The 19,397-nt window shown below is 36.7% G+C and overlaps 1 protein-coding gene across 9 annotated transcripts in view; it reads right to left on the bottom strand.

The window, feature by feature from the left end:
* Positions 1-19,397, bottom strand: part of FRY (FRY microtubule binding protein) — a 566,260-nt gene that overhangs the window by 241,775 nt on the left and 305,088 nt on the right. For all 9 annotated transcript variants that reach the window (XM_072611868.1, XM_072611863.1, XM_072611870.1 and 6 more), the window contains one exon: positions 18,293-18,492. In XM_072611868.1, coding sequence (XP_072467969.1) covers positions 18,293-18,412 — 120 coding nt within the window. In that variant the 5' untranslated portion in view covers positions 18,413-18,492. The remainder of the gene's footprint in view (positions 1-18,292; positions 18,493-19,397) is intronic.

Raw genomic sequence — 19,397 nt, 5'->3', positions numbered from 1 at the left:
GGATAGCTACATATTGTTCCTAGTTCTACCCTCAGAGGTCAAAAATGTTTATACATGGTTTATTAGCCCTACTAAATGATACATTTTTTTAAAAGCACATATTGTCTCAAGTATCTCTGTATCTGACAGAGTATTTCCACCACAGAAACTGTAATTATTGTTTTTTGTTTTAGTGAGAGTATGCTATGGACCATTTGGCCAGAAAGAGGATATGGACAAAGACTATCACAAAGATAACCGAAAGGCTGCATATTGTATACCTTCCAAAGAATGTCATTTTGATGTTATTTAAAAAGCACTGAATGAAAATAATACCCCAACCAAACAACTTATGCCAATATGATTACTTTTTTATATAAATCTATATTAATTTTAGGTTATCTGCCATCATTTCTATCTTCTATATAGCTCTTTAAAATCTGAATTGGTTGATGACTTCTCTGTGCAGCCAGATCAAGTTATTTAACTAATTCTGCTTTTCTTGAATACAGAAATTATTTGTGCCAGTATGGATACTCCTTTCACCAGAGGAAGTCACAACCCTTCTAAACTTAGTACATGACCTTTGAGTTAATTGCAGCTGAAAAATTCATCACCCCCAGTCAACTTGGTAATGAATTTCTTCAAAATTAGCAAGGCTTATTCTGTGACAATAGAGATGAGTAAATTCAACTATCCAGACATCTGTTAGAGGTCTCTCTGCCAAAGCAAAGCGGCAGATAAGTTACTGTCCTACTATGCCTTGCCGAAAAATATATCCTTCAGAAGATGGAGAAAGAAATGAGGGAAATGACTATGGTAGATCCAATTCTGACATAGGGAAGATATGATTGCAGAAGTTGAAATACCTAAAGCTTGGGAGAAAGGGATTCTATTATTTTAGAGCTTATGATTAATAAGGACTGAAAAGCCACTCACTGACTAACATGGACACAATCAGTCAATCAGTTAACATTTATTAAGAGCTTACTATGTGTGCCAGGTATTATGTTGAGAGCAGATATCAAAGAACCCCTGATCTGAGATTCTGTAGGGGAAGTTGATGTAAATCAATGTGGATCTCACAGGAACAAAATTTTACTGATTTCCAATCAACACAAGTGACTTCTGTGAAGAAGAAATGGGGGCATTCTTTAAGGAAACTGATGTGGCTACACAGGGAATTCATTGACCAACTCAGATTTATTAATTTTCAATCTTGGAGGCTCAGTTGGATCTTTTTGCATTTTTACCATCTGAATAACTCTTTGCTTAGCTTCAGAACTGAAAGCTACTCCTTGCTGAGAAGGTGAATATTGAGCTGGATATTGAGGGTTTACCTGCAGCTCAAACTGGAATAGCAGCAGCAACCTTCTGAGATACAGATTTCTCTATGGCTACCAGGGTCTTTTCTGTAATTTCTTTAATGACTTCTTTATCAGATCTGGTTCATCTGCAACAAGATGCAATCCAGAGCAGATAATTTAAAATGAATGAAAAAGGCTGTTTAAGACTGTGAGCAAAGCTAAAGCACAGTAATCATCGAGGTCATTGTGCTGGGCTTGTGGTCCCATGTGGCAGATTTAAAAGACCCTAGTTTTATAGTAATTCTGCCTTTATAAGTATGTTATGAAGCCTTGTGAATATGCCCTAATTTGAGAATGACAACTTTCTAACAATGGACTACGGGACGAAGTACATGGGCTTTGGTGATGAGAAGACATGCAAGGCTGGGATTCTCACCTTGTACCAGGGACCTAGACTCAGATATTTATTGGCTGTGAGACCTTTGACAAGTCACTTGACCTCTTTCTACCTCAATTTCTTCAGCTGTAAAATGGGGATAATAACAGCACCTGCTTCACAAGGCTGCTGTGAGGATTGAATGAGATAATATTTATGAATTTACTTTCTCCTATGTGTCTTCCAGACACATATTCAAGTCTTCATGCCATAGGCAAAGGATACAAGGAAATGCAAATGACATGATCAACCATTGGTATTTATAAGAAATACAATTATATCAGTCAAGTACAGGCTTTAACAGGATAAAAAAAACAAGCTTAGCTGTCCATCTGAAGTAAGGTGGTGGTGTGGGAGGTGGTAAGTACAGTCAGTCTATTTTTTTGCCTCAGTCCTCCAGCTACCTGAGTTAGCACTTGTGCTTAAAAAACAAACTCATTTTTATATCTAATTAAAGACAACCAAAAAGGCTTTAAAAATATCTATTTTGAGGACAAAAGGTGATTAGATGACTTCTAAGTACCTTCTAGGATCCTAAGAGAGGAATAAAAGAAGGACACGGGAAAATAACAGGTGAGAGGGTGAAAATAGTGACATCTCTTTTGTTCCCCACCTCAGGAAAATTATAGGAAGACCTGGAATTAAAGGGCAAAAATAACTGAGATAAAGATAAATATAGTTAAGATAAATAAAGAGACTTAAAACAAACATACACATAGTACTGTCCCATTCTACTGTACACTGGTAAGAGCACATTTGGAGTACTGTGTTCAATTCTGAGAGCTACATTTTAGGAAGGACTTTGAAAACCTGGAGGCCAGTCAAAGGAAGACAACCAGAAATGATGAGGAGCTGCAAAACCATGCCACAGGATGATCAGTGGAAAGACCTGGTAATGTTTAGCCTGTGAGAAGACTTGGTAGGAAGATAAAAGATACCTTTACAAATCTGAAGATCTTTCATCTGGAAGTAGGGTTAGAATGATTTTGCTTAGCTCCAGAGAACAGAATAGTTACAAATATGTAGATTTTCACTAGACATAATCAATCAAATAAACATTTATTTAGCACCTAGGAAACACTACGATGCCGTGGACAGAGTGCTGGCCTTGGGAGTTTGGAAGTCAAGATCTAATCCAAACTTAGACACTTGCATACGATGTGACTGTGGGCAAGCCACAACATCTCCGTTCTTCAGTTTTCTCATTTGAAGTGAGGCATTTACACTCAACGACCTCTAAGCTCCCTTCCAGCTTTAAATCTATGATTCTATGATCCTACTATGTGCTAGGCATTGTTCAAGGTACAGGGATACAAAGACCAAAAAAAAAAATATTTGCTGACCTTGGAGAGCTAACATTCTATCAAAGGAGAGAAGATATGCATATACATATATTCAAGAAATACATGCAAAAAATATAAGGAGGACACTAACAGCTAAAGCATCAGCAGGGACATCATGCTGAAGGTAATACTTGAGCTGAATAAGGAAAATCTCCTCTTATCAATTCTAGATTCAACTCATTGAATATGGGTAGTGCCTGGGCACATACTGATCAATGAGTTAGGTAGGTGGTTTGTCCATCTGTATGTCACAGGATAAGCAATATGCATTTTTCATCCACTTTGTTAAACTATGCCTTTTATACTACTGTGAGTTGCACTGAGAAGGATTTGTAGCATTCCAGAATTCAATGCAATTAGTCTCCTGTAATCTGTGATTAGAATTGTTTGAAGAAACTCACCATTGATGGGGGATTTTTTTTTTTGACAGGACTTTTGTACACATCTTTAGTGAAAATGCATCTGTGTTTGACGATTTATTTGATGTCAGTACTTGGAAGATTCTAGAGCAGTTACCTCTGCGTTGTAAGTGCTACACCTTTAAAAAGGCATTTTCAGCTAATTATCTCAGTGCATTGCCAATTTAGAGGATGCTCATAACAAAGATGCAAAATCCATTTCATTCATCCTGAAAAGGAGATTTCCAGAACAAAACTATATAGATATTGCAAGAACTACCAGACTAACCTAGACTAAATCAGAAACAGGAATGAAAGAGAGTACCATTTCTGATCAGAGATCTGGTTAGCACATAAGCTTACACAGTTCTAATTCTTTCAAACTGCCAAGAATCATAAGTATTTAGGGTCTTAATTTTTTGTATGAGCTGAAAAAGAAAATTTATAGGCAAAATCTTCATAATTACTAATACCAGAAAGTACTGATTTCATGCTTAAGTGCACATGGCTCAGGAAAAAAAACATAATTTGCCCTAGTTAAATTCTGAATGTGTTTATTATCCCAGTCGAGGAACAAAGAGGTGTAATTCTTTAGCAAAGGAAAGGATTGGTTCCAGGAGAGGAAGATCAGATAAGCAAGCATAGAAAAATCTGTATTAGATGGCAAATAGACTCCTTGTTTTGAATAAAGGCTGTTTTAAATTGGCCATATAACTCCATTTCTTGCTGTCTTGGAGAGACATTGTCCATTTTTTTTTAACCAAAAACCTTTCCCTCAAAGCTATTCAAAAATTGGAGTATCTTGACTTCTTGATTTAATGACCTTCAGTCCTTTAGTACAGTTTATTACTTAGCAACTATGCCACCTTCTTAGAGCCAATCAAAACACTTAAGCCAAAAGATTCTATTTAACTCAGATGCTGTATTGGTGGGAAGTATTATTGGAGTATCAGAAGGAAATGGCATGTGAATAATAGGGCACAACCTTTTGAAGTAAGAGCTGTCCTGGTTGCAAAAATTAATCATAATGCCATAGCAAAGGTCGTTGCTGCCAACAAGTACACATTTGTGCATTCACAGGCTCTGAAATGCAAACAATGGGAAAGCAGTCTGACAGTGGATTATTGCATGATGATGATGCTGGGTACCTATGTTCAGTATTTCAGCCCTGAGATCCACATCCAGGAACTGAGTTTTTTTAGTACATCATGTCTGTTATTTGTAAAACATGACAACATAATACCCCCAAAAGACAGCTCTTCGATTTATATTTTTAAAATGTCTTTGATTTTCATAAAAAAGACTAACAAACCTTGAGAGCCTATGTATACTTTATTTGACTGCTAGAATGTAAGGAAAAATATCAAGAATATTCTTTTGACAGCAGTAAGTGGGAAGAAAATATTGAAAATCATTAACACATGAAATTTCAGCAAATAATTTTCTGACTTCAAAAATTGCTTCATAATATTTTTCCTGTTTTTGAAGGAAAAGTTCCCTTCTCTATACTATGCAGACTTTTACATTTGTGGCAAATTTAATTTAATTTCTGAACAGTCACAACCACAATAAGGTTCCTGAATGGAAAAAGCAAATGAGATGCTTTGAATATATATATATATATATATATATATATATATATATATATATATATATATCTGAAATGTCAGGTACCATCATCAGTAAGAGAAATGAAATTACACTGAATATCACCCAGAAAAAATTAGCCTGTGAGCTCTCTTGAAAGATTAGCCTCGTTCAGTAATTAAAATGAAACCTCACAGCCATTATCTTTTGCTTTCATCCTCAAATAATGCTTGGTTTCTGAGTTAGAGTGAATTATTAGCTTTTTTGATAGAATCTATGTAGAGGGATTTCATTGAGTTGTTACTGTTATTTAATTTATTAAGATTATTTCAAATACATATATATCTATACATAATAAAGTACCATGTGGAAACATACATGTAACACATACCATATTGTGTGTATACAGACGTACCCATTTTCAGTAGCAGTTGCATCCTCAGCAAAGGTTAATATCTTATTTTGGTTTATTTGGTTATTTGGAGATTATGGCCAGAAAAGGGAGAGATTTTATCATCTAAAATTCGAATTGTAATGCCCTTAGAATAAAATCTTCCTTTTTTGTTACTTCTTATAACTGCAGCAGTACTAATAACTATTCTATTCAGTTTAACTCAATTCAAGAATGGAATGTAAGTTGTTGTGTTGGGTGGTGGACATAAAGATGAAAGAAAAAGAATTCCCTGCCCTCAAGAGGCTAATATTCTACTGGATGGTAGAACTTAGACACATATACACACACACAGAGACACACAGACACATACACACATACACATACACATATACACACACATGATAATCTGGGGAGGGAGAGAAGTTTCATAAGGGGTGGGAAGGGTTGTTAGGAAAGGCTTTATATGTGGAAGGGGTGACCTGAGCTGGGTCTTGAAGGGAAGTTAAGGTCTCTAAGAGTTAGAGTTGAGGAAGGTGTTTATGCGGTGAATGGGGGCCAGCATGTAGGAAAGTATGGGGATAGAATGAGAGGCCTGAGGAAATATACGTAGGATGGTTTATCTGGCATGCCCAGTGTGTGGAGTACAGTGAACAAGTCAGGGAGAGTTAGGCTGGAATCACATTGTAGGGGGATTTAAACGCCTGATTGAGGATTTTGTATTTTATCTCTCTTTGAACTTTGCTTAAAATCTAAAATGACATCCAGACACTGATGTCAGTTGGCCATCAAACAATCTGTTTGAACAATTTGTCAACAAAGTCATTATGAATAACATTTACCTGGAATGTTGTAATGTAAGGAAATTATTTGAGTGCATTGGTTGACTGGAAAGACTTGTATGGAGTGATGCTGAGTGAAATGAGGAGAACAATGTACAGCAACAGCCACACTGTGCAATGACTGACTGACAGACTTGGCTCTTCTCGGTCATGCAAGGATCTAAGACAACTCCAAAAGACTCATGATGGAAAATGCTGTCCACATCCAGAGAAAGAACTTTGGAATCTGAAGGCAGATGGAAGCAGACTATTTGCTCTCCTTTTCTTTTGTTATTTTGTTTCTTCTTTCTTGTGGTTCCTCCCATTAGTTCTAATTCTTCTTCACATCATGACTAATGTGGAAATATGTTTAATATGAATATATAAGTAGAGCTATATCAGATTGCACACCATCTTGGCGAGGGTGGAGGGAAAGAAGGAGGAGAAAATTAAAAACTCAAAATCTTATGGAAGTGAACATTGAAAACCAAAAATAAATAAATAAATAATCCAGGTCACCTACAGACATATAAAGGTGTATGTATCACACACAAAGCCTTATTTGGGGCATGTCTCAAGACTGTGTGAATTAACACACCCTTCTTTCCTGACTAGACACCTTTCCATATGAAATGGAAACAAGGTGGGGGAAACATTTAGCTGGGCTAAGTGCTAGTGTATCCTTACTGAATATTATCTCTATATTATGGCTAATTGCTCAATGACCTATGAGTGCCTCATTTCATCCCAACATGGAACCTGAATTAGTAGGGTCCCCACCAGAGTCATGGCTGTTCCTAACAGAAGCCAAGAAATGATAGTAAATTCAGGAGAAACATTAACACCTGTAAACATTTAGCAATATAATTAACAACAATTCAGCAAGTGGTTAATTGTTTCTACTATACATGTTTATATTAGCTAGCTATGACTAATGTTGGCATACTTTAATCTCTATGCATGATGCTTCATTATAGATTCATGTGTGGTGCAATGAAATTTGGCATCCAGATTTCCTTCAGAGTCAGTCAGTTCCCTAATTTTGTTTTTCTTGACAAGTTAACTTTTCCATCTCAAAGTAAAAGGTAAAAAAAAAATATCCCATAGAACATTTTATCTTATACAAAGAAAAGAGACCTTTCTTTTTTGAGGCAGGTGGGGAGAGTATGACTTCAAGCTTTCACTTCCGGAATATTACAATGAGCACTTCTGTGAAATATCACAAGAAGGCTAACACATGGGTTTAACTATCATTTCTATGCAGATGATTTACATATCCAGCCCTTGCCTCTCTCCTAAACCCCAGTTCCCCATCACCAACTGCCTTCTGGATATTTTGAACTGAAAGTCCCAGGAACATTTAAAATTCAACATATCTAAAACTGAATGCATTAACTTTCTCCCTGGATCCTCTTCTCTTCCAAACTTCCCTATTTTGTTTTTAGGAATCTCTTCAGTGTCTCAGCTTCATAATCTCAGCCTTATCCTGGAATCCCTCACTCTCTGCAAATTCAATTAGTTGCCAAATCTTGCTACTTCTATCTTCACAATATTTCTCCTACCCAACTCCTTCCCCCTCAAACAGTACCATATTTGTTCAAACCCTCATAACCTGTTGTCTCCCTATCTCAAGTCTCTTTCTGTTTCAGTCTAGCCTACATACTGCCCCTAAAGTGATTCTTCTTTAGCCTAGAACTGGCCGTGCAGCTTCCTATTGTCTTTAGGATAAAATAGATATATTTCTCTGTTTAGCTTTTAACCTCCCTCTCCCCTACAACCTGGTCACAATCTACCTCTCCATTCTCACTGGACATTATTCCCCTTCCCATGCTCTGACCTTCTCTCTCATCCTCACAGGCAACATTCCATCTCACGTCTCCTTGACTTTGCATTGGCCATTCATCCCATCTTTCTGGCTTAGCTATGTCTATTTCCCATGCTGGATGCACTCCTACCATACTCTACCTCACAGAGTCCCACTCTTCTTTTAAGATGTAGTATCTCAGGTGCTGCCTTTTGCATAAAGCCTTTCCCAACTGCTAGTTTCCCAAAACCTTATATTTAAACACTTTGTATATATTTGTATTTATTGATTTTATATTTATATTACATATGCTTTTATCTTCCCCACTAGAATATAAGCTCCTTGAGAGGTAGGGATTGTTTCATTCTTTGTCTTATATCCCTAGGACTTAAGACAGTACCTAGCACAAAAAAGGCACTTAATACATTCTTGAGACATCATAGAATATATTCTTTTAAAAAAAATCATTTTTTTAAATTTATGAAATAAAACAAGCATTTCCATAACAGAATAAAAAAAGATAACTGCACACGAAGCCACAAATCTGTTATGTACAGTTTGCTATTCCTCTTAAATATATAATAAATTTATCATGTAAATTTCTTTGTTCCTTTTTTTCTCCCCTACTTGCCTTAGAGATGTCTATCATTAGACATAAATTTGCATACACATGTAAAATCATTCTCCACTTACTTCTATTTATCGGTTTTTTCTCCAATCTTCCTTCATAGGTTCTTTGTAGTTGATTTGGGTATTTATAAGAGAGAAAATGACTTAGTCGCTGAAAGTTGTTCTTAAAACAATATTGCTGTTACTGTGTACAATGTTCTCATCTCTCCTCATTTCACTCTTGGTTATTTTGTGCAAGTCTATCTATGTTTTTCTAAGATGACCAAGCTCATCATATACAGCACAATAGTATTCCATCACAATTATAAATCAATCACAACTAGTTTGGCCATTCCCCACTTGACGGACATCCTTGCAATTTCCAGTTCTTTGCAACCACAAAGAGACGTGTTGTGAATATTTTAGATCAAATAGGTTCTTTTCCCTTTCCCTCAATCATTTTTGGAGACAGACCTAGTAGTGGTATAACAGAGAATATATTCAACACAACATGAATGTAAGCAAGCCATTGAAACCTGTCAAAAGCCTACTCCATGAACCAGGATAAGGGACAAAGAGAAATTAGTCACTATTGAAGACCCCTGGAAATAACTTATATTACATATTGTCTTTCATCACAAAGGCTTCACAAATTCCAGGACCTTATAAATAAGCAAGTCCTTCTTTTTCACAAAGCCATGCTCTCTGCTAATTAACAAGAGGAATATTTGAGTTGTTTTTTCTTCTTTTAAAGTCAAACAGATCTCTTCTTCCTTCCAGGTTTCATTCAAAGTTCAAAGAGAACTAATGTTTTTTTGTCACTGTTACAGTCTAGCTAATGAGAGTTTATCTTTACTCTTCCTACAGACATTTAATTCTCAAGGATCAAGGTACAAAGACACCCTCTGGCCAATTTACCTATCTTGACTTTGGTTCTTAGTTACTATCTCTAACAGGAAAATTTTTAAAACAGTCTCCCTTCCAGAAGATGTTGCCTGTGAGCTCTTAGAGATGTGTCAAGGTAATACGTACATCTGATTTCTGTCGTACACAAGAACATAAAAGCATTCATTTTGTAAAAAAAATACTTAGGAATGGGAACCAGACCTGTGATTTCATTTGTTATTGAGAGGAATATTCCAGGTGAGGAAACTCCCTTTACCAGAGCAAGTTGGTACTTTCTCTACAAACTACAGTCTTAGAGAGTTACTTAGGAAACTGAGAGATTAAGTGCCTTCTTCCCTAGGGTTAAAAGTTAGTATGGGCTGATCTTGAATGGAAGTCTTCTTGACTAGCGACCATTTCCCTATCCACTAACTATTCCATGCTGCCTCTCACTTTAAAATAATTATGTATCTAAATATGCTTATTCATAGATCCACTGATAGAAGAAATGGGGAAATTTTTGATCTACAAGGGACACTAGAGGTCATCTAGACCTAAGTCTTCATTTTAAAGAGGAAGAAAGAGAGTTAAAATGACTTGTTCAAGGTTGAAGGTCATCTATCTAGTTATGACAAGAGCTAGAACTGGGGCCTAGGCCTCAGCTGTACACAGCTTGCTTGTTGTACACAACAACACGTGTTGTCTATATTCTTATCTAGATATCTTCTCAATTCATAGTTACAGCTACAGCTATATATATATATATATATATATATATATATATATATATATATATATATATATATATATATATATATATATGGATGGAATACATCAACTTCTGGGAAGTGACTCAAAAATAGTACATGAATATATTTTCAAGATTTGCTGGTCTTCCAGAAGAACATACTGCTGTCACAATTAGAGGACCACATTTGGATTTAAGTTCCTGAGACTCTAGCTCCCTTGTAGATGATAACAATAATGATTAATGACTTCATTGATTTGAAAACTTGGGAGTGGTGTCTTTGGAGAGAGCATCCAACTGTACAGACAATAAATAACCTCAGAGAGACAGTAACTGAGGTCCTTAAGTGACTAGAGAACAAATGTTATTATTTATGTTCTCCACTGTGAAAAGAGGGGTGAGAAAAAGGTCCTAATCTGTGATACCCCTAGACTACCAAATCAGGAGTTCTTAACCTAAGGTTTGTTACCTTTATTTTTTAAAAACATTTTAATAACTGTTTCCATTTAATTGGTTTCCTTTGCAATCCTATATATTTTTTGCACTTAAACATCTTCTTTCTAGAAGGGGTCCATAGGTTTCATTAGACTGCCACAGAGATCCATGCCCCCAAAAGTTAAGAGACCCTGTGGCTGCCTGCCACCAGCCATCCTGGCTCATGGTGACCCCTACTGGTTTTTCTTTGCCACCATTTCTCCTTTTATCATAACTTGTACTCGCCTCCTCCTCCCTACTCTCCCCCCGCCCTTTTTCTGCACAGATCATATTTATTTAGACTTGTTTTTCATAGAGCTGAATTCTGTACCACATACATTAGCCTATTAAGAAATACAATTTGATTACTGAATTTTAAAAGTGAAAACAAAGAGAGGGAGTAGCTCAAGGTCAAACTCGCCCACGAAAAAACAACAACCTGACAGCAGAGGTCACTGGGTTTGGTGGCCATGCATTCTTGGAACTACCCCATGATCCTTGCTGCTATCTCATACATCTTTGAATCTAGCATGGAAGGGATTCTTGAGTTTAAAAATGCTGGCCAGTCTTTTAGACAAGTGATTTCCTAGGAAACATAAACATATATAAAGATAGATGCTGGTGAAATACATGGTTAGACAATAAATACATACACATACAGAGTGAGACTACTGCTTCTGTCCTAGTCATGGTTTATCCAGTATCTCTCTGTTTAGCATTAGCCTCCATTATTCTTATTTTTAGATTGTCATTTCCCACAATAGTCCAGATTGGCAAATAGGACTTCTGTTCATTTAGCAAATATCTGATCAATCACCGAATGTGTGGAGAACATTGTGCTACATACTGAGAGATATACAAAATTTAGATCAATTCTTGTTCTCAAAGGGTTTGGGAAGTATACTACCCAAAGAATTATAATACGTGATAAGTGCATAAGAGAAATGTCAAAAAATAAATGAAAAAGGTTGGATTTGGAGTTAGGGGACCTGAGTTTGAAGTGACTTTGCTCCTTACTATTGGGTAAGGCAGTTTACTCTAAGAATCCCACTTTCCTCATCTTTAAAATGAGTAGGATAGATTTGGAACTGATGTCTTCTAAGGGCCTTTCTGACTCCAAATCTATGATTCATGCTATGTTATGTGGGCCCTGAGAAGGGGCAGTTCATTACCACTTAGGGGTGAGTCAGGGAAGACTACCTGGAGGTGTCATTTGAATTCAATAGGTGGATGGGAAGGGAAGAAAGGGCAAAGGGGATAAATGTAAAATAAAACCTTCTTGAGGACAAGCTAAAGAAATTGAGACTAGTCAATCAGGAGAAGGAAGAGCATTAAATATATGGAAGGCTCCTCAATGGAGTATTAGGTAGCCAAGTGTTCTCCATCTATCTCCTGTGGGATAGAGTAAAAGGAAATGCCAGGCAATATGAGACAGGAGTTTAGACAGAAGGGTTTCTTGATAACGAGGATTTGTTAAACTCTAGAATGGATGGCCATAGAATGATAGAATATTATCTACCAAAAAAGGTCCTGTATCAAGGTAGGAGGAATAAACTAACTCATTTCTTTAGACCTATGATTTGATTTTGTTACACCATTACTAAGAGAATTCTAGGTTAAAGACGTCAAACTCTACTGCCCTTTGCAAGGAAGACAAAGATTGGCTTTCACTGTAATACGGTATCAGTTAATCTGATTCTCCCTTCTCTTTGAGGGGGGGAGGGGGAAGGGGGAAGAAGCAGGTTACCGCATCAATGTATAATTAGATATCCTTAGGTGCCCTAAGGTGGAAGGGTGGAGAAGCAGTATCACTTGCACCTAGCATACAGTGGGGAATTCACCTTTATTTCACAAAGCTAGATAAGCATCCTCCCAAGTCCTACAGAGTTTACCACTTCAGGATGGATTTCCTTTAAGGCTCTGTCTTTCTTTGGCCCTTTTTTCCCTCTCTACATTCTCTCTCTTGGTGACCTCAATTACTTCCATAGCTTTATTTACCGTCTTTATAAAGATAACTCCTAAGTCTGTATCAAAAATTGATCACACCTCTCACTTCAAATTCTCCATTTTCATTTTTCTACTGGATATCTCCATCTGGATGTCCTTAGAGTACCTCAAATTCAACATGCCCCAAACTGTACTTATCCTCTTCTTTCCAAACCCTGCCTTTATTCCCACTTCTGCTTTTCTGCTGATGGCACCTCCACTCACTTAAATTCAAAATATCAATCTTAATTTTCACTTTATCTACTTTATCCAACTGATTGCAAGTTCTAGTGAATCTACCGCTGTAATGTTCCACAGATCCTTTGTACTTTTGGGCCCACTTTCCAATTCCAAGCTCTCAGCAGACTCCAACATCTCCTCTGCATAATCCATTCTGTATCCTACAGCCAAAAGAATCTTTCTGATGAACAGATCTAAGCACATAATTCTGCAGCTCAAAAAAGGAGATGATGTATGTAAAGTACTCCATAAATATTGTCTTTATCACTAGTTCTTCTTCTTCTACTGCTGCTGCTGCTCCTCCTACTCCTACAACCATTAACACCACCAAAGGTGAAAGTACATATTCATTAGCCTGGCATTCAAACCTTTCCACCATTTGGCTCCAACATACACTTCCAACCAATCAATAAGAATATTCAGCCCCTACTGTGCAGTACAATGCAGATATGAAGAGAAAAATGATACAGTTCATATCCTCAAGGAAATTATATTCTATTCCAGTCTTATCTCTTTTACTCAGTCTCTCCTCCAGTCACTCTTCAATCATCATTGCTTTTGTCCTGTCCTTTACAGAATCTCTGTCTTTGTGCAGCCTACCCTCCCATCCCTACTTATTAAGGTTGTTGTTGTTCAGTTGGTTCAGTCATATCTGACTCTTTCTGACCCCATTTGGGGTTTTCTTGACAAAGATACTGGAGTGGTTTGCTATTTCCTTCTCCAGCTCATTTTACAGATGAGGAAACTGAGGCAAACAGGTATTACTCCCTTATTTCAAGGACTATCTCAGTTATTGCTATTTCATGAAACCCTCCTTGAATTTTTCAGTTTATTCTATTTAACTTCTCCTTTACATTTAATAATTTTCTAACATAACTATTTGTGAATAATTCATGACATATGAATGACTTATAACTCATCCCTTACAAAGTAATGTGAAATCCTTAAGAACATGGGCTACATATTTTTCTGTTATATAACACCTTCGAGATAAATACATATTTAGGCATTCTTAGAACTTCCCCCATCAAATTTCTAGCTATGTGCAAGATGACTGGCAGCAAGATATAGTGGAGAAAAAGCTGCCACGGATGTTGAGAAGAGTTGGGTATAAGTTGTGGCTCTGATATATATATATATACTACTCATGTGATCATAGATAAGTCCTTTAACTTCTCAAGGTACCAGGCAACTCTTCAAGATAAAAGTTATTTAATTGTTGCTGATTATTTAAGTTATTATTTATTATTATATTTATTTATTATATATTATGTGATAGTAATAAGATGATAATAAATAGTATGTTAATAATATAATACTTATAATAACATAACAATTGATATTATATTACATATTATATTTATCTATTATCATAATTTAAGTTGCCGATTGTTATTGATGGAGAGAGTTTCTATTGTTAATGAATCTATAGGTTTCTGCCTCATGCCTCCCACCCAAAATAAGAGATAACAACTTTCATCTTTCATGCAAAATGTACAGTACATCCTCACAAGATGTCAGGTTGATGCCCAAAGTGTCAACGATTACAATCCTTGACATGGTTGATCAGAATGCCTGATGCACACCTGCATTTTTAGAATGGCATAATAGGCCATACAATTCAGTAATACCAATTTTCCCAGAGGCAAATAAGTAATGACTTAGCATTTTCTCAACAGACAAGAAACCAATACTGAAGTGGAAGTTTATAGGTTCTACTTAAAATAGTTGGAAAAGCTCTTTTTAAAAAAAATAAGCTACACTCTAAAATTTATTGAAAAGAAAAAATGTACACATAATGTAGAGTATATGAAAGCTCAATGTATACTTGGCATACTTGCCAACATATATTTGATAAAATGGATAGAGAGCATTGGGGCAGAAGTCAGGATGACCTGAGAATGGATCCTGCCTCAAAGGCTTACTAGCTGAGATAATATTTGTATAGCATTTAGCACAGTGTCTAGCACATAGTAGGCACTTGATGAATGCTTATTTCTTTCACTCCTATTTTATCTACTTTGTTGTCAACAATTTAGCAAAGGGCTTCATCGCTATTAAGCACTCAGTGTTCATTGTTGATAATTTTTGCCTTTCCTCTTCTGTTTTTTTCCCCTTATCTCATTCTGGAACAATTAAATATGAATCTCTCACAGAACAGGAATAAGAAATGACATCCCTAAACTCAAGGATAGTGTAGGTATGGAAAAGATTCTCACACACCACTTTTGTTCCCAACTCCCAATTAAAAATGGCTCACAAATACTCAGGATCCAAATATTTCAGGTCTTTCTCCATATTCAGAATTGCACTGTTTTCCTGGCTCCAGCACAAGTACATCAGGGAACCATGGTCCATGAGGTAATCTAACCCTTTGCATGGTTCGATAGAATGAAAGGGGAAAAGCAATCTCTCCCTTACTCCTTAGTGTGGCATAGCTTAGTGAAGTCCCACAGAAACTTCATTCCTCTGTGTCAATATTCTTAACCTGGTGGATAGATTTCAGGGGGTATGTGAACTTGGATGACAAAAAATGACATCTTTCTTTTCACAAACTTCTGAGATCTAAGGTTTTTCAATTGTGAATATAGGCAACAAACGTCAGGCCTCACCAGAACACCCAAGGGTCCTTGATACAAAAATGATATAAAACCCTTCCCAAGGTGAAGGGGAGCACTCACTCCCTCAGCACTGACAAAGCAATGTAGAGGAATCTACTCTTGGGAATTATTTTGGGAAATGGTGGTTACCTCTTTAACTGCCTGACTCAAATAAAAGGAAGTCTTTTTATTTATTGTTTTAGGTGAGAATGTAGATATTGAAGTAAAAAAAGAAAGAATCACCATCTCAAAAAAGCAGACATATTAAAAAAATTCGGAAGATAAAATCTCTATGATAAATATGAAAGCACAAGGTTCTATACAAAATTTAAATGATAATGAAATGAGGCTGACTTTCTTTGGTTGCTATTTGTAGTTCAGAGTCCCATAAAGGACTAAATCTTAGTACCAAATTCTAATAAATTGTGATTTGGGGATATTGTGATTTTCATTTACTATTTTTAAAAAATTCCCAATCCCCCAAATGGTAATTTTTTTAATGTATAGTTTTACAAATTGATATCTTTTGTTTTTAAATCACTAAAATTTTCAAATATATCTTTTATCCATCTACCTCTCAGAGAGATATCTCTTACAACAAAGAACTAAAAGAGAAAAAAATAGTTCAGCATAATTGCTATTCTAAGTGGCACTTGTGAATGCTATGATTGGTAAATGGCCATAGGGTTTGCATTTTGATCAAAGCACAATAATCTACTCCATTTGTTTAACTTTAGAGGCTAGGAAGCAAAATCCATCTTGACTACGTCAATGACCATCATGCTACTAGTCTTCTTTGAAGGCACAAGCCCAGGCTTCATAAAGAGATCTTCATCCCTTGCAATTCTATGACTTTTTTCCTTCTTCTTTGCTATAGGGGCCAGGACAGGGTCAGAAATCAAGTAATCTGTATTTCCCTTTGCAAAGCAAACTACTGTTTTGGTTTTTTTTTTTTTTTAGAATTCCCCTAATGTAGTTATAATAATATTAAGTATCCCTGACTTCCCATCTCTGAATCTAGAAAGGAAACCTTTAACAGACAAGAGCATCATCATCTACGTGACAACAAAAAGCATGACCCAAGCCAGGTGAATATGAATCTAAATCTCCTGTCTTTTGAAACTTCTATCACTGACTCGCTGTTGGAAACAACAAAGTTTGACGGTAAGACCCCAAGAAGGCATCATAACAATGTTGTCAATATCTGAAATTCTAGGCATCCATTGGGGAACAATCATTTGGTTTTCTATTTTTTAAAATACTGTTTTATAAGTTAAAAAAAATCCAGATGCGATCATCAATGCCTTTCGTTATGATACCACAGTCACCTCTGTGTACCATTTCTATACTCCTGCCCACACCCACTCTACACAAGAGTAGAGCAAAACTAAAAGCCATACATGACACAGTATGTAACTCCTAGCTCTAGTTCACCTAACCCCTCTCCCAGAAAAGAGGAGGAGTTCATTGTCCTAGCTCTTCTTCAGGGCCATTGTAATGATTATTGTAATGACATGGGATTCTCTTGATTTTAAAAGGGGACAGACAGTTCCTGAACATTAACTTTGTGTATAATTACTATTTTTATTATCAACCATGCTGATAACTTTGGGGCAATGGATAAAATTCTGGGCTTGGAGTCAGGAAAACCTGAGTTTGAATTCCATCAGATACAAACTAGCTATGTGACCCTGGGCAATCCACTCAATTTGTGTGCTTCACTTTCCTCATTTGTAAATTGGCATAATAACTGCACTTACTTCTCAGGGTTGTTATGAGAATCAAGATAATATTTATAAAGTTCGTTGTAAACCTTAAAGCACTATATAGATATGACCTTCTGTTACTACTAGAAGTACTACTATAATCATCTCAATCAAGCAATTATTACATTTTTACTATGCACCAGACAGCTACATGGCTCAGTGAACAGACAGCAGGACCTGGAGTCAGGAAGACCTGAGTTCAAATTTGACCTCAGACACTTACTAGCTGTGTGACCCTGGGCAAGTCACTTAACCCCATTTGTCTTATTTCACTGGAGAAGGAAATGGCAAACCACTTTGGTATCTTTAAAACTGTCCCTGGAGTGATGAAGAATCAGACATTACTAAACAACAATAATAATGTACCAGGCTCATTGGGTATACAAAGAAAGGCAAAAAGTATCTGTATTCAAGGAGCTATACATAGAAGATGAAGATCAACTCTTATTTAATGTAATTGGCAAAGGCAATTTTATTGCATTTTCAAAGAAAATACTTTAAAGAAGTGCGGTTCCAGTTGGTGCAGATATTCCCTCCACAGCCACAAATCGTAGCCTCTCTGGTCTTTGACAGTTATCAAAAGTCAGCCCTGCAGGTGGCCCAGTGGTGACTTTCTCTGGACTCAGTGAGGCTGGTCCAGTGACGCCATTCACTGACCATGGATTAGATACTTATCCAGCCTAGTAGATGCTACCATATCTTTTGCTTCCCTGACACAGCCTTTGAGAGCCCACTATTACCTCTCAGTCATGCTAAGCATAAACATTAAAAGCTGCTCTTATAAAAATCAACAAGCCTTACAAGACAGAGGAAGGCATCTCTGGTAGTCTACCCTTCCTTATAAAAGATAGGCTTACTACACACAGTCCAGAGGAAGACACTGGAAGGAGGCTGATGCCTCTCATTTGATTTACTCACCAGAGGCTCTGCCATGATGATACGAATCTTGCGCTCAGCTTGAGTGGTGAAGTTAACAAATAGACTTTTGAGCACATATTCTCCTGGTTTGCTCTCCGGGTCAACACTGATGGGCAACATGGTGGGAGGCCCTTTCTCCCTTTGTGTGCCAGAAACAGGTGGAACTGGAGGCTTGATGTAACCGTTACCGACTGGAGAGGCTGCGAAAACAAACAGGAGATTTTTAGTGCCTGCAATCTTCGATGATGGTTCAGATTTAGTACCTGAGTACATGAACACATGCTTTAGGTTCCAAAGTCACTCTTAAACTCCCCCCCCACTCACACCCAGATGGGCATCTTGATGTCTGAAGAGCCATTTGACTTTACTGTTAGAGAAGTTTTTTGTCACACTCTATCCAGCAGGCTTAGGGTAGAGGTTAGAGTACTGGATTTGGAGTCAGCAAGACATAAATGTGAATCCTGTCTTATACACTTACTAGCTGTATGATTCTGAACAAGTCACTTAATTCTATTTGCCTCAGTTTCCTCACCTGCAAAATGAGCTAGAGAAGAAAATGGCAAATCACTCCAGTGTCTTTTCCCCAAACCCCTAAATATAGTCATGAAGAGTCAGGCAACTGAAAAATGACTCAACAACAAAAAAAATTAGATCAACAGTATTAATACAAACACATCCAAGTTAGGTAAATACTATAAGCTTAATACTATTAATACTAATTGATACTAATTAGGTAGATACTATTAGATTATATTATTAATGCCATTAGATATTATTTAGGTAGATGCTATTATTATTTCTATTTTATAGTTGAGGAAACTGAGGCAGAGGTAAGGTGACTTGCCCCAGGTTATACTACTAGTAAGTGTCTGAGGCAGTATTTGAATTCCTGACTCTAAGCCCTGGTTTAAAACTCAGCCTCAGACATTTACTAGTTGTATGACCTGGGACAAGTCACCTAATCTCCACCTCAAAACACTTCCCAAGACAGCCACTCTCTCATTAAAATCCTATGAAAGCAAATTTTGGAAAAGCTACTAGTCAACAAGCATTTCTCAAGTGCTTACTATGTGCCCTGCAAGTACCGTGGTAAGCTCCGAGGAGA

The sequence above is a fragment of the Notamacropus eugenii genome, chromosome 5, assembly GCF_028372415.1.
Source record: "Notamacropus eugenii isolate mMacEug1 chromosome 5, mMacEug1.pri_v2, whole genome shotgun sequence".
Taxonomy (NCBI): Eukaryota; Metazoa; Chordata; class Mammalia; order Diprotodontia; family Macropodidae; genus Notamacropus; species Notamacropus eugenii.
This window is presented reverse-complemented; position numbering and strand designations above follow the sequence as displayed.